This window comes from Poecile atricapillus, chromosome 12 (genome assembly GCF_030490865.1).
Source record: "Poecile atricapillus isolate bPoeAtr1 chromosome 12, bPoeAtr1.hap1, whole genome shotgun sequence".
Taxonomy (NCBI): Eukaryota; Metazoa; Chordata; class Aves; order Passeriformes; family Paridae; genus Poecile; species Poecile atricapillus.
This window is the reverse complement of record NC_081260.1, coordinates 455,542-471,960: the sequence shown is the minus strand read 5'-3', so window position 1 is coordinate 471,960 and position 16,419 is coordinate 455,542. Positions and strand designations below refer to the sequence as shown.

At 34.0% G+C, this 16,419-nt stretch overlaps 1 protein-coding gene across 7 annotated transcripts in view; it reads right to left on the bottom strand.

Moving 5' to 3' along the window:
* RPGRIP1L (RPGRIP1 like) overlaps positions 1 to 16,419 on the bottom strand; it is a 42,598-nt gene that overhangs the window by 23,948 nt on the left and 2,231 nt on the right. For 6 of the 7 annotated variants that reach the window (XM_058847480.1, XM_058847479.1, XM_058847477.1 and 3 more), the window contains exons 3-10: positions 15,500 to 15,644; positions 13,921 to 14,219; positions 12,524 to 12,623; positions 11,183 to 11,326; positions 9,813 to 9,918; positions 7,549 to 7,695; positions 6,354 to 6,427; positions 1,796 to 1,935 (exon numbers count right to left, since the gene is read on the bottom strand). In XM_058847480.1, coding sequence (XP_058703463.1) covers positions 1,796 to 1,935; positions 6,354 to 6,427; positions 7,549 to 7,695; positions 9,813 to 9,918; positions 11,183 to 11,326; positions 12,524 to 12,623; positions 13,921 to 14,219; positions 15,500 to 15,644 — 1,155 coding nt within the window. The other variant, XM_058847484.1, reaches the window with a different exon arrangement.

Below are 16,419 nucleotides of genomic sequence, written 5' to 3'. Positions count from 1 at the left end.
TAAAACCTGCATGAAACATTACTGTTAGTAAACTTCAATGAACATGAACCAAACAGCTACTGTAATTTATGGCTGATAATCTGGGGAAACACTGGTAAGACAAGAAATACGAGAATAAATGTCTAAGAGAAATGAGGCTGGTGGAAGGGTGATATAGCTTCTGCAAGTACCATATGAAAAAAAAAAAGAAAACATAGAGTGTTACTCTATTTTCTGTCTAAATACATTTATTTTAAGTATTACAAAGCACTTTATGATCTTATGGCCAGAAAAATACTACTAAAACATATAAAATTACAGGGTCTTTCTAAAAGGGAAATACAGAAGGAGAACATGAAATGTAAAGATGATGTTGGTCTCCTGTAGCATTAACAATTTTCAAGGCTTCATGTATTTTACCATTTTTCTTAGACCTGGGAAAGAAGTTTAGAAAGAAGATTCATATGCCAAACTACAAAAGGTAGACATTATCTCTACACTAGCTCTAGGCAGTACGTTAAGACAAGCATTAATTGCAATTCTACTGAACTTAAAACAGGAATGTGCAACAAAGGCAGATACTCTGAAATACATGACTGAAGAAAGTTACACTGCCTACATTTTGTGAAAGACAGAGCTGTAATCAAATTCTAGATACAGAGGCCTAAAAGGATATTAGAACATCTACTCCAGCTGCAGCAAGTCAATTCAATAGAAATTGCAAGTGTAGTACCCTGGTGCTTCAGTTTAGGAGTGCAACATGCTACCTGGGGAAGGGATGATAAACACTTGACAGTTAAACATAATGCCCACATGAAGGAAAGAAGACGGAATGCCAGTTTTTTCATAATCAAGCTATGAGTAGCAATTGTTAATAAGTCATAACTTCATAATAATGTAGCTTAAGGCATCTTTATTTCAATATCAGTTAAGGCTAATTTTGCAAACGCTGTGGGTCAAATAAAATGTTTAAATATTCAATCTGGTATTCGAAGTCAGCAGAGCTACTGAGAATCCTAATGGTAAGCACATGCTGAACTCAAGCAATAATTGTAAGAATTATTCACAACAAGTTGGCCCACTTCATTCCAATAAATTGTTCAAAGAAATGCACATCTGAAAAATACACATTTGAAGAATCAACTCTAAATTAAATATTTTCACTTTCTGCCTGTGCTTGTCTTTCTTAAACTTCATATTGCTACGGTAATCAGTGTTGAGATAGAAAAAAGATTGCAAAGTCAGTATTCACTAAGAAGTTGTCCTACAGCATGAAGAAAACATACATATGAAATAATCTGTTCATTAGATTAAAAGAAAACTGTGTCATTTTAAATGTACAATGCTGTAAATAAAAATAAGTATATACTGAAAATATAAAAAAAATCTGAATTAATTAACTTGAAAGACAATTAAACATCACCAAGGGCCTATATAGACTTCATGTAGCTTTGTACAGTGAATAGAGTAGTGGTTTATAATTTGAGAGCGACTGTCAGATGGATCTCTTTTCCATAAGAACTTTCAGTATAGAGAAGAGAAGAAATACTGATTAAAGAGTAAATATGAACCCAACAGATGAAGAATGAATGCAGCTGAAATTATATGAGCCTCATTCAGCCCATATTCTGTATTGGGTCAATTTTTGCACTTAACAGATAGTCATACCTGAGGGATATTTAGCAAATGTAAACTTAAAATGCAGCTTTGAAAACACCAGCAACAAATTCTTACACTTTTCTGGGCAGTGTATCTCAACTCCAACATGGGTATAACCTCACATTTTCAGAAAATACTAGTTTTTTCAGAAATATACCTCTTTCTACTTTGATCTTGTCAAGGATTTCATTTTTGTCTGCTAAATCAGTTTTGATAGCTGTCTCCAGTTTAGCAATTTGCAGTTTCAGTTGCTGTTCCTTTGATTTCCATTGCTGTTCATGGGGCAGACTGAAGACACTGCGATAAAACATATGTTATATGAAAAACTTTTAGAAACCAGCTTCAGCAGTAAATAATCAAGAAAAAAAAACTTTTAGCAGCACAGAGACCACTGTCATCATGGCTGAGGAATTATGTAAACATATGGTGGTCTGCTGCTCTTGAAACCAAGATGGCTCTCTTAGGCTGCAGTTAAAAAACATGAAAGATTTCTGGGATGAGCAAAGGAACTGGCCTTAAATTACAGCTCCAAATTTAAAAAAAGTTGGTAGCATGCAACACTTGTGGGACTAGGAAGGGAATTCATGCATATCCCAGAATAATCTAAAACTGAAAACTTCAGCAAGTGACAACTACAAAATATTTTTTTGTTTGTTTGGAGTTTTTTGTTTGGTTTTTTTGTTGTTTTTTGTTGTTTTAGTTTGAGTTTTTTTCTGTACAAGCCCTCTTAATGTAGAGAATTGGGATCATTCACCTGATTTCTTTTGAATTTGTGAAATGTGCAGGACCTGAAGTCAGTTGCCTGGTCAAAAAAACGTTGACCACAAAGTGACAACAGCTTTCTCATACTCTAAAGCAACAATTCTGACACTGATTAAGGAGCACATATAAAGTAATCTTTCTCCAACTTGATGAAAAAAAAAAAAAAAGTGTGAAAAGAAATTAGAATAATTATTTTGTCTGTAGCATTATTTGCTTGTAAACTGCCAATCTATTTGCAAAGACTGCACGGTATACAGAATCAGAACTGCTGAAACCACAATAAAATGTGTAACTGAGACTGAAATAAAAGTAATCATTTTATATAATTTACAGTATAATTCCTTGCAGGTAAAAAGTAATGTAATGTGCTTTTTTAAAACTTACACAGTGAGTACTACACTCTTCATATTACTGTTCAATTCTCGCATTCTTATTGACTGGAAAAATGCCCATCTTAACAAATCATAAACCAGTTTCTTCATTTATATATTCTGTGAAAAATCATAAACCGTGGGGGTGTTTTAAACAAAGGATCCATTTGCTCTGACTTTCCTTTGCTGAAGCTCACCAGTTAACCAATATTATGTTTTACATATATATATAAACATTCTAAAAAAATCTTCTGGAATCTATTTTGCAACCTGTCTCTTCCAGAGATCTACGAAACAAGCCTCAACCAAAAAAAAAAAAGATGGAGAAGAAAAAAGTATTGCAGAAGGGACAGCCCACAGAGCCTTGTAGACTATACCTGAGGATTCAAAGAGAATGGCCTGCTCTCATGCGTGACTATATGCAGTGGTTCGGAGTATTTATAAGTGCAGTTACATCAAAAATACTTAAAGAATGACCTTAAGTTTAAAGAAAAAAAACTATTACAGCACAAACTGTAGACTCTCAAGTATATGGCAAGGGTTTATATTCTGGATTTGTGCTCTTCTTAAAAACAGTTTTACTTCCCTGTATTCCTTATAGTATACCTAACCTATTTAATAAATTTCTCCAGGCACAAAGCATCTTACACTTTGACAGATTGTCTTTTACAGCATGCATGAACTTAAGGAATGCTTCTAAGTCCTGCAGTAAAATAAGATATATTTTACTCTCGTATAATTTTAAAGATAATATGCAGGAAATACAATGCACTGCACCCACTATCATTCCATATTACTGCCTATATACAGAAAAGATACAGTGTTTTCTCTAACTGCTTCAAGTCTCACTGGTCCAATAAGGAATGAACAAATCATATCTGAAAAGGTCTCAAATACCCTTAGTTTTCACACTTCTGAAAGTGTTTTCACGTTCTAATGACAACTATAAGTGCATTTATTAGCTTTAGGTACAATAATTTCACATGAAGATGCAGCTACATTTAATTCAGTTTTTCAGAAGACTATATTGTCAGAAAAACCATTAGGAGTTACTATGATAGCAGTTCAAGATTTTAGTGTTTAAATGAAGAGCATTTCAGAAGACAGGTTTCATCCAAGCCTATATAATGTTAATGTTTATGTTGGTTGGTTTGAATTGAGTCCACTTGTGTAGCTTTCTTCATTTGAATTTTAAGATTCACGTGGAATGTCTCTCACATCTACTGTATTTTATCGGAGTTGAAGCCATGTGGATAAACTATAATGGTCAACCACATCGGGCACTGTTTCTTTTGAGTGAATTTAAGCATTGCCAGATTTGCATTACAAGGTCATATGAAAACCACACCTCCAAACGTTTTATCAAAATGTATTGTTTTCATGGACAAAGAGTAAATAATAAGAGTCAACTGACAAATTCATACTTGTTCTTTGCAAACTTTTCAGGTGCAGTTCTACAGTCTTGGCTTTGGCAAAATAGCTATGAACTTCCCAAAAATAACATCAGCAAAGGATGGGTTTCTGCCTCTTCCTCTATTAAAAAGATTTACTAATTACCTATTAATTACTAGCACCTGTGGACACTTCCTACCCACTATTAGCAACAAGTACGCTGCAGTAGAGTTGCACTGTGAAAATGGGAAACTGAAAAAGCTAGCCATTAAACAGTGGTTATAATGAAATTATCCATTTCTCTAATTTCTTATTACTTGATGTGCTGGTTTTGGCTGAGGCAGAGGTAATTGTTTTTCCTACTGGTTGGTATGGGGCTGTGTTTTGGATTTGTGCTGAACACAGTGATGAAAATACAGAAGGATTTTTCTTACTGCTGAGCAGGGCTTGGAGATAACCAAAGCCCCTTCTGGTTTTCATAGTGCTGTCCTGGGGAGAGGGCTGGGGCGGGTGTGGTAAACTGGGAGGCTACGCAGCTGGGAGAGCAGATCAAAGGAATATTTTCTAGTACATAAAGTAAGAGGAAGGAGGAGAAAGGGAGGACATTTGGAGTGATGGTGTTTGTCCTCCTAAATCACCGTTACGTGTGGTGGGGCCTTGAAGGTACCCCTGGGAAGCCAGGAATGAATTCCTTGTTTTGCTTTGTGTGTACAGCTTTTGCTTTCCCTATTAAACTGGCTTTACCACACTGCACAGTTTTTCTAGCTTTTACCCTTTCAATTTTCTCCCCGGTTCACTGGTGGGAGAGTAAGCAAGGGCTTTGAGGAGCTTGGGGGCTGACTGGAGTTAAACAACAACATGGAACAATGAAATGTGAATCAACGTTTAAGTGAGACTGTATGAAAAGACAGATCATTTTAGATAAAAGAACAACCATATTGTAGGTTACTGCATAGTAACAGAAGCATACTTAAATTTATTCAGTTAAACATCATCTTAAATTCTCTATGATTTAAGTAGAACAAAAATATTATAAGTTGATTCATTAGTAAGGGTTATTTTTCCTGATAATGATAAAAGAGAAAAAGAAATCATAATCAGAAATATGTATAACATGATCAGATTTTGGAGAAATCTACAACAATGGACTTGAGTAACAGATGAGTGATCAACTGCCCCTATACAAAACTGAGTATTATGATTATACAGCTGTTACATATCAGAAGTAAAAAAAATATTTTATTTGTACTCACCATTTTTTACTTATATAATTTTTAATTTCACCACAAACAGTACAAGAAGTATACCAAATATTGTAAGAATACTATAAACAAAATTTGATATCACTCACACTGTGTTTAGTCATTGGTATTTTTTGACAGACATCACACTGAGAAGCCAAACACTAAGAGGAGAAATAATTTCAACACAAGAAAAGATGTCAAGCATTTTACCTACTTTCTGAGACAATTATTAATTCCAAGACCATGTGTCTTTATCTTCTAACCCTCTTTAGTGCAAAAAATCACAATTTCACAATAAAGAAAAAGCTCATTTGAAGGTAATATTTTTTTCTTTCAAATGCTTGTGGTAATTGGCTAGAATTACTTATTTTCTTTATCAGTAGAAGTGAAATGATAGCTATTACAAAAAAACTAAACCACACCTCAAAAATAATTAGTGGAAAAGCTGTCAAATATCAGACTTTATATAGGTTCACTGTGAAGTGCTGGCAGAACTTAAGACAAAAATTCAAACACCCCTTTGTTAAAAAAAGCAAACCAAAACACAGTCCCAAAACCCCAAATAAACCCAAATTAATATATATCTACCTAGATATAGTCCTCATTCAACAGTAACTAAAGAAAATAATGACAAATTCAGATAAGAATTTTTTTCATTTATGGTGAAAATAAAGAGATTCCTACTTATTTTTAATTACATTTTTAAGAATAGTAACCTACTATTTCAAGAGCATTAGAACAAGTTGATCCTTTTCAACGGGACAGATGAAATACAGGCAGAGTACCATGAATGCTTCCATACATGCTTACTGATATGATAAACTGGAGCATCAATATATTTATATGTGTGCACAAGCACTCAATATGCACATTCCAGCACCTAGTATATGAAAACCTATTCAAAAGGACAGGAACCTAATTTTTATATACAGAAACCATAACTTACCTGTTATGCAGCTTATCATAGTTTTCCTTCAAGAGCTCATTCTCTTTTTCTAGATCATTTATTCTTTCCTGTAACTAAAATGAATAAGGAAGTTTCATTTGACACACAGCACAAAAGGAAATTACAATAAATGTGTGAAGACAAATAGTTAATTATTTGAAGGCATTGTCAGACTATTATTTGTTCTTTTTATACTAAATCAGTATCACAGAATATTCTGCATTGGAAGTGATCCACAAGGATCATCAAGTCCATCTTTTAAGTGAATGGCCCATTTGGGGATGAAACCCACAACCTTGGCAGTATTAGCACTCTGGTCTAACCAACTGAGCCAGTCTCAGGGTATATATACAAAATAATATAAAAATCTAAAAATCTAAGTGTATTACTGACATTATAAACAACACATCCTTTTTCAAAAATTTGAATATTTTCAAAATATTCACTAAAGCAAGACATAACTTTGAAGCTATGAGATACCAAGAAGATACCTACATGCATTACAATAGTTTAAAGGTTTGGAGAAAGTATTTATGAGATAATCTTGGTAAACTTGGTTCATGCAAAATACATTTAAAACAGGTAAACCAGGTGGTAAAACAAAACTTACTACAAAAGATAACAGAAAAACAAGTAAGCTTGCAGACTCTTACTCCTCATGCATTGAAGAGAATGAGGAATAAACCGCTTGATTTTTAGCCCTAAATGTGGATGACATTAGTTTGAGAGTCACTAGACAAAGAAACAGAAGCAACTGCTTTTAACTGCTAAATCAGATATAACATTATACTGTACTGGAGTTAAATCAGGTTGAAAGAATATTCAAAAAGTATTATCAATAAATCAAGTATGATTTTCTTTCCGCTAACAAACCACTTGTTCAGTATAAGAATTGACATGAAATCCTGTGCTTTAACCTCAAATATTGTCCAAATACTGGTGCAGTGACTGTGTGGCACAGGGATCAGCTGTGGTTGATATTTCTATGAAATGCAAGCAGCAGCTACTGTTTTTTCTTTTTAATGGGATAAAAGTATATATATGACCAGTATATATATCACTTGGTCAGTCTTCTAAATGTGTTTGAAACATCTATTCACATTTCCACAATTAAAACACATCCCATCGTTAATTCTTCCCTTATCTTTATGTACTTCAAGCATATTCAAAATCTCCTGAATACAATCTCACTCACCTCTTCTGTCCTTCTGTTTGAAATAGTTACTGACTGCAATTCTTTTTGAAGATGAAAGCATTTTAATCGCTCCTCTTTAAGGTGAACATTCAGTTCGTCACCTTTTGCTAATAAAGCATCATGGTTGGTCTTCAAGTTCTTTAAATTCTGTGAAAAGGAGGGAAGGAATACCAAAATGACACCTAGTAGAATGTCCCCACACTATCTCAACAGGGGGCTCTCAAGGCGCTGTTATGTTGATGTTCTCAAAGTGATCAGCAGGACACATTCTTGAACTAAGTAACTGAAAGTAACTTTCACTTCCCATGGCCCGCTGAAGGTGACCTGACTGCCCTCATGAACATCGCCCTCATGAACATTACTCATGATGAAAATGATAAAGAAATGAATCTGCAAAACAATTAAAAGATTTTGCAGTGGTTGCAGTGGTTGGACATGCTAATCAAAACCCACTGCAGAAGCAAGCAGAAATAAGTTGTCCACATGCTAATCATAGAGCTTGCCAGAGCTCTGTTAACCCTTATATTTATATACACATATACACACGCACATATACATCTTTATACTTATAGATATACATATGCACACAATTGTAGATATATAATTCTTTTGCAACCCTCATGCATTCAGCTCTATTTCCCAGCTAGAAGAACATTAATAAGGGACTTATGATTTTCTTTACATTTTCATTTACTTCGATGGATTATAGTAAGGCCAATTTAACCAATTTTAAAATTAATGGAGGATGCTGACAGAGCCTCCATTTCCAGAATATTAGTTAATATTATACTGCCTACAATCCACAATCCAGTAATTAAGCCTCATTCGTTAAAAATTCAAATACAAATCACATTCAAATTATGATTTGAGACAAAATAGTCAAAAGCCCAATCTCCTGTTTCATAAAATGACCGGATAATTTCCAATACATACCAAATACATATGTGAATATATTTAATGTTTAATGTTTTTAGACAGAAAGAAGTTAGCATCATTATTTCCATACAATATTCCTACAAAGTAGTTAAGTGGAGAGGCTAAATGCTAATCCTGTAAAAATTGTTTACATTCACATGCAGTCTGAACAGACTGGAAATGAACAAAAAACCCATGAAAAATCAAATCACCAACTTGATCTTCAGCCTTTCTTATCTCATTTATCAGGAAGATAAAAATCACAGAGAAGAAACAATATTAGCAGCCAGCAGAAATATTTTTATAGCTATTTTTATAACTAGTTATTTATAGTTATAAATAAGAGAGAATTTAACTCTAAATTCTAGAGTTAAACTCTCTCTGTTTTAGATTTTAGATTTCTTAAAGAGAAGACAAAAAGCCATGTTAAACCTTTTCTCAGTTTGGCAGAGTAGATACAGGAATTACACTGAAGAAGGAGAGGGGGGCAAAGCAAAACAAAATACAGAGACAGAAAAACATGGGGGAAAAAAGGAATCAAATGAAAATCAAATGGCACAAGAGTTATTTAGCAGGCTAACAACAAGCACACAGAAGTAAGAATTTATGAGGATACTCAGTGCTTCTACTTCCTAAGGCTCGATACTATACCGAGCTCTATTGCAGTTAGGATTCCTACTTAAAGAAACTCTCCAAGGTATTATCATATTTCCAAGGTATTATCATACCACCTCTGTATGCACATGCAGTTCTCCCAATACATACAGGAAAAAGCAGAAAAAAGCTGTATAATTAAACCTATAGATAATCTACCATGGAACTATATGTTCAGGAGATATTTTCATAAAACTGCTCTTTTATAAGGAAAATTATTACTTAAAATAGCCCTCTAAAATAATTTTCAAGAACATATGAACATATGAACAGAGGTTAAATCCTAACATCAGAACAAAAGAGCCAAACTGCCCAAACTTCAGCAAAGAGTAACAAAGTGGAGGGGGCTTGGTACCCCCTTTTCGTAAATCAGTACATCTAAGTCAAAGCTCTCTCTTTAAATGATCAGGGACCTCTTTCCATAGCCAGACAAGTCAGCTCATTCTTCATAATCTGCTTGGTATGACTTTGCAGATGAAATCACTAAGACCTGCTAGACCCTCTGAAAAAAAAAAAGAGAGGTTAAGACTAAAAATCCCTACTCCATTTGGAGTAGTTTGTGTGTAATGCAGTATGTGGTTCATTTTAATGTACTCAGTATTGACCTAGAATCAAGAACTGTGTATAATTTTTCTTCTGTTTAGCACGTTTATGTGATAAGAGTATAGAAAGGTTACTGATAAAATTGCAATTACCTCTTGAAGCTGGAGAAATTTTCCTTCCATTGCTGAAAGGGCATTGCTTTTCTCAGCCAGCTGTTTACGGACCTTGATCATTTCCACATTGTCCTGAATGTTTAGCCTTCAAAATTAATAAGAAATGCATTAATAAGAAATGCAAATACTTTGAAGAAGATGTAGTGTATAATACCCAAATAAATTTGTTCTGCTATAATACACACTAGAGATTTTAGGTAAATAAACATTCCACTGTTTGATGACACAGCAACTTCAATCAATACATATACATCTTTGTTTATTGTATAGAACTGTGCATAATAGAAAAAGAAAACAATCCTATGCCTAAACAGATTGCCTTCCCTCTCTCCCACCATGCGAAATATTTGGTGCCAGTAGAATACCATTTTGTGAAGTTTCCACCTATCAAATACCATAAGGAAAATGTGGATTAGCAATTTAGACTATAACATCTTAAGTCTGGTATTCAAACAAGCTGCAGGTGTGTCTTAATTACATGAAAATAATTTAGCATCTATGCAGGTATTCTTACAATTCTAAGATTGAGTCTGTACTGTTAATTAGAAAGGACGTTTTAAATAATTCAAAATTAAAAAATATATTTACTTAGCAGTTTTTCCTTACTTCAAACAGTGCAACTAAACCCCATTACTTCCACAAGTATAAAAGGATAAACTAATTGGGATTTTTATTAATATAAATTATGATAAAATTAGAATAAATTTTCAAAATCTGGAAAGGCAATTTCTCTTCCAATATTTGTCTATTTTAGACATGCTAGACAAATCGTCACAATGCCATGCTGGAACAAGTGAAGGGGCTACAAAGCTTAGACATCTGGAAAACAGCTGAGGATGTGAATAAAATAACGTTGCTCTCTAAATACTGAAACAGTGTTAGAGAGTTTCATTTATCTCAACATTTTCTGCAACAGCAGAGCCAGTATTTTTTCTACTCTTTGTAGACTCCAAATTATTGGGTATTAGTGAATATTAAATTGTCCACTATGAACCTACACATAAAATTTGATAAGAATTAAAATGAAGGAAAAATAGGTGATTAAAACTTTATCACCTGAACTTCAATTGAACCTGTATCAGCTCGAAAAGAATTCTCTAAAATGCTAATTATGAACTTTTTTGTTTATTTATTAAAAAACATCATAACTTATCGTTGTATCTATCTCCTTGCTTAGAATTAGCTACGCTATTTGGCAAAACATTTTATGACCTGGTTTCACCAATCAGACAAAAATCATTAAGGCCCATATTTCTTTACAGAAGTAGCAACTTCCACAGGTACCTACAAATATTATGACATGGCTCTTCTAATGCTTCTACCATGGAGATCTTAATTTTTCACAATACCTTTGGCTTGCCGTACCCTGCTCCTTCAGCCGTAGGAGGGATTCTTCAATCTCCTTTTCTTTCCTTCTGAGCTGACTCCCAAGAATCTCTCTGGCACGGTCTAGTTCCTCAATTTGTTTCCTTTGGGACTCAATGACAGTCTCCCTGCAAGTACAAGCATTCTACATTCCAAAACCAGCTATATATTTTTCCCAAAGGAAAAAAAAAAAAAGACTACTCAAGTAAGCCAAACTTTTAAGTGTTCAGCAAAATCTGTATTTCTTATTAATATACACCACAAGAGAGGCTTTTGAGTTTAAATTGCTATGAAAATGCAACACAAACTCTCAAAGTAAATGTTTCTGTGCACTGAATAATGTTTCATACAACCTCAGTAAAATGCTGTTCATGGTTTCTTATACTCTACATTAGAAGTATCTTCCTTCTAATCCATTAGCATCAATGTTTCTCAAAAGCAAAACACCATCATTAGCTATCACAAGATTAGAACTTCAGCGGATGGAGTAACTGAAAGTAATTTTTAAGGTTTTATTCTGATATGGGAAAATCTACATCCAAAAAAAAATCAAAAAAAGAAAATAAAATCAAAAGATGTGTTTTAAACAGTGGAATTTATCCAGGAATGAAATCTGAAAAGTAATTTATAGGAATATTTCTCACAATTCAGAGAAGAAAAATATTCTAATCAGACTTCAATATCTTTAAATTAGATGTCAACTACATTTTCTACATAACACCTCTCTATTCTCATGCAATCTCTACATCAAGGATGTAAGGGTTTCCTAGGCTTCAATTTCAGTTAAAATGTGGAGTTGGATTACAAACCACACTTCAAAATGCAAAAGTGAACCAGAATCATTTTATATAACTATTGCAATACTCTTTAAGTGCTCTTTGCACTTATCCATAAAATCTGTCTGCCTCTAGAAATGAAACTTAAATGCACCAGTGAAACACATTAACATAGTCATCACCTGCATGGTGGTGCACATTGTAGGCCTTATGTTGGTAAAAATTTTGCCACTAAGGTTCTTCTTCCGTCAGCTTTGACCTGCAACAAACAAGGCAGGCATTGCATCCTAGCAAAGAGAGCCTCAACACTTGAAACCAGTTTTAACTGATAGCCAAATTCTTATGTACCTATATTTTGCATTCTAAATCCCTGATTTCCCATTTTCCTTATCTGGAAATATTTCTGCATTGTTACCGGTGTTACTGTTGTCAGAAACAACTATTTTTTTTTCTAAAGCGAAAACTTCTTAAAATATATATTTCTTTCCTTTGAGAAAACCATAAGTTCTAAGAATTATGACAAAAAAAGAAGCAATATGAAAATCATACAAATTTCTTATCTCAGCCCTTGAATCCTCGAGCAGACTCTGTCCATATCTGGGGAGCACAAGGTCAGACGATCTCCCTTCTAAACTCTGAAATCTCATTCCTGAAATCCAAAAAAAGATAAATTTTTTACTTGTTAAATGAAAAAGCTTTTAACAAACCGACTATCTGAATACAGTACAAACAATTGCAACTGCTATATAGATGTCATAAATATTTTTACATCAAAATCACATGGAAAGAAATAATCAGAGTATACACAACCTAAGCTGCTGCAAAATTGGAAGTATGAGTGATGCAAACCAGTGTTAAAGCCAACTGTTAAAAACATGTCCTGAAAGATTTTTTAGAAGATTTTACTGTCTAAGACAGAGAACAGAGATCGTGTCTTCAAAGAAGAGAAATATCAGCATTATTAGACAGGGACATGGACTTGTAATCACTTTTTCTCAGGAATTTCTTCGCAAAATCCCAAGTGTCATTCACCCAGACATGCAACTGTTAGGACCCTATTTTAGTGCCAGTGCCGGTAAGTTCCTTGTGTTGTTCAGAAGCATCCTAAGCCCATGGTGAAAAAGAGAAGTAAGAAATTAATTAAGGAAGAATTGTTACTTTAGGAGCAAATGCGATGGTTTCTCCACAGTTTTCTCCTACTCTTAGCAAGAAGAAACTAACCAAGATTAACCAAATTTTGAGGTAGGACATTTAATTTCAAAGACAGTATTAACACTGCCATCCCTCAATCCCCAGAACTGCACCATTTAAGTTTAAGGTACAATGATACCAGCAATTTCCCCAAAATGCCTGAAAAATAATGTAACTACTTTGCTGCATTAACTTAACCTATTTTGAATTTTGATCTTTGAGTGTTATTTTAAGGTACTGGTAATTGTGATACATACATACATATATACATACATATGTTTGTGTGTCTGTGTGCTTTTATGTATGTGTATGCTTATGTGTGTATACATATACATATGCACACATGTATATACACACACACATATATGCCTACAATTTTTTTTTGTTTACATTTGTTCAAATCAAAGTATTTCTTAGATGTTTGCACTCAATAAAGAAAGCAAGTATTTACAGAACATTCATACCTGATTAGGACTTTTGGATGAGCTTTCCATGGTATTTTTAAATCAGACAAACAAAAAGCAAATACAAATATATATATAAAATATAAGGAAGCTGTATTTATTATTTGTAGAGTTTTCTTGTCTCTTAATACCATAGAGACAGATAATTTATCCTTATTTTTTCCAGGCATTTTATTTTTGGATAATTGCTCTGCATATTTTCTGATCTGCACTAAAAATGTTCTGAAATTCAGACTCATGGTTTCAAGAGCAATCAAAGAGTTTGCTGTTTTTAATAAATGGGAATTATACCCTTCTTGGTCTGCTCTGGCATGCCAGCAGCCTCACTCTCTTTTTTGAGACCAGTGTTCACACGAGACTGAATGGAGCTGTACGGACAAGGTCTATGGCCTTGAATCTGGAGCTGCTGTTTAGTTGAAATGAGTTTGTTGCGGAGGCTCTCATTTTGTTTCTCAAGCTCACAAACTCTTTCTCGCAAATGCTCAATCATTTCTTCCATCTCCAGAGCCTGACCCAGCCGCTTGGGTCCACAGCCAGCCTGGTCACATTTTCTTTTGTCATTAACAAGCCGTATTAACTTGGTGGTCATTCTGGGGAAAACAATCAAAAAATATGGACAATAATGTGAAAAGTCAGCATAAAAAGTATTCTGTTGAAAGGAACATAACTACTGTGAAGACTTCAGCATAAAACCCTGTCAAGTTTTGATATAACTACTGTGCCTGTGATGCACTCCTTGAAGATAACTGAAACCACTGAGCAGCAATCTGTTTTATAGCACTGACAAATAACAGTTTCCTAAGACTTATCATTTAAGGTTAGTAAAGGAAGGACACATTTATGCTGTGTGTAATTTTACCAAAGTGGACTATGAGTACACCCACCTGGTGTAAGTGGATGATGAGTGGTATTCCCTGTGCACAGAAGCCATGAAATAACGAAACAATTAATTTAATCTACAATCTTGTATTTGGCAACAGTCTGATAGAAAAGATGGAAATCATGTAACGTTGGTCAACTGGACTATGCTCATTGAATACTGAGTCAAAAGAAAATAATGTTTTGTACTTTAAAGTATGAAATAGGCAATATTTTCAACTACCCTTTGATGAATTCATTAGTTCCTCACCAGAAACTCACTTAGATGCAGAAAGACTTGACAATTAGCACAATGCAAACACAGAGTCATGGCGTTCAGCCCTCCTGCAATATCATAATACTACAGTTCTGCACTGTCCAAATCGGTTTGGTGCTACACTAAGTCCTGGCAAAGATTAGCACACAAATCTTTAGCGTGATTATTAATAATCAACCTAAAGTTGCTTGTATATTTGTGAGAAAACTGGGTACTGTGCTCCTCATGATACTTGGGACTTCACTGAAGTTATCTATTTATCTACTGAATAAAGGAGTGATGACTACAAAAATATTTTAGTGCTAATTCACCAATAAAAAGCTAGATGCTCTTCAACTTCTTGAAAGACAGACAGGGACCAAAAAAGGGGCAGAATCTCTCTGTTTAGACCATTTTGATTCTAGAATTACACTCCTGATGAACCATTAGGCTTCCACAGCTTGCTCTCCAATTCTCAGAACACTCCACCAGCACAGCTGGGAATCCCAGATATTATCTCTGATGTAGTAGACAGCAGTGTACCTCTGTACATAATCTAATAGGGGACACTGCAAAAACCATCTCAGATACTCAGAGACAACTACAAATCAATACAAAAATCACATCCAATGGGTGATTTTTGCTACTGCATTAAAAGTGCTCTGAGAGAAATCGGCATGGTTTTTAATTTGTTGATGATGCTTTAAAGGGACAAAAAGGTACCATGAGTTAAAATAAAAATATTAAACTCCATACCTTTTAATTTTCTCCTCTTGTTTATTTGCATACTGTTTGAGTAGGATATGGTCATCACGTAGATGAAGAAATCTGTCTTCCAGCTCCTCTCGACTGATTCGTGATACGACCTGTCGAGCTTTTACATTCTGTGCAGATGATATTTCTACCCAAAACAAGGCAACTTTAAATTACCTTCAACACATTCAACAATGTATAATTCAAAGTCTAACTAATTTTGAAATTCTTTTAAAAAATTAACAAAAATTTTCAAGTAATTTGATATTTTACACTTGTTTTAGTCTATTCATTAATTCCCTCAGACTTATTGGCAGGTTAACCACTTCCTTTTTCCTTCCTCTTAGAGACTAAAAAAAAAACCAAACCATAGTTCAAATGATGATTACCTACCAAGCAATGCAAATATAACAATTTAGCAAGCACTAGGAATGGTCAAACATACTAATAAAAAAATAGGATGAGCATTATAATTGAGATGCTTTCTAATCTGTTTTAAAGTGAACATACTATATTGAAGCTTGAAAGAACTAACTCACAACAGTTGTGAAAAAGAACTCAAATTAAAGACTAAGCCCAGCAGTTCCATTCTAATAGAAGCTGAGTAACATAGAAGAATTGCATAGTACTTTTGGTTCCCATTTTGTTAAATGGATCTGACCTTGTCCTCAATTCAGCAAAAAAGCATTCTCTTTCTGGAAGGATGAACGTTTCAGTTCAATGAGTTTTCCAGTTTTTAGCATCTCAGAGCAACTTCTCTCTTATAACAACCTACTTGAACATAGAATGAGTCACAGTACCTTCCAAAATATAACCCAGACTTTGAATGGTATTTGAACTTCATTTTGTGAAACATTTCTAGAAAGAAGCTAAGGAAACCACTGACTGAAGTCTGTAATTGCAATAAATAGCATCTGGTACAA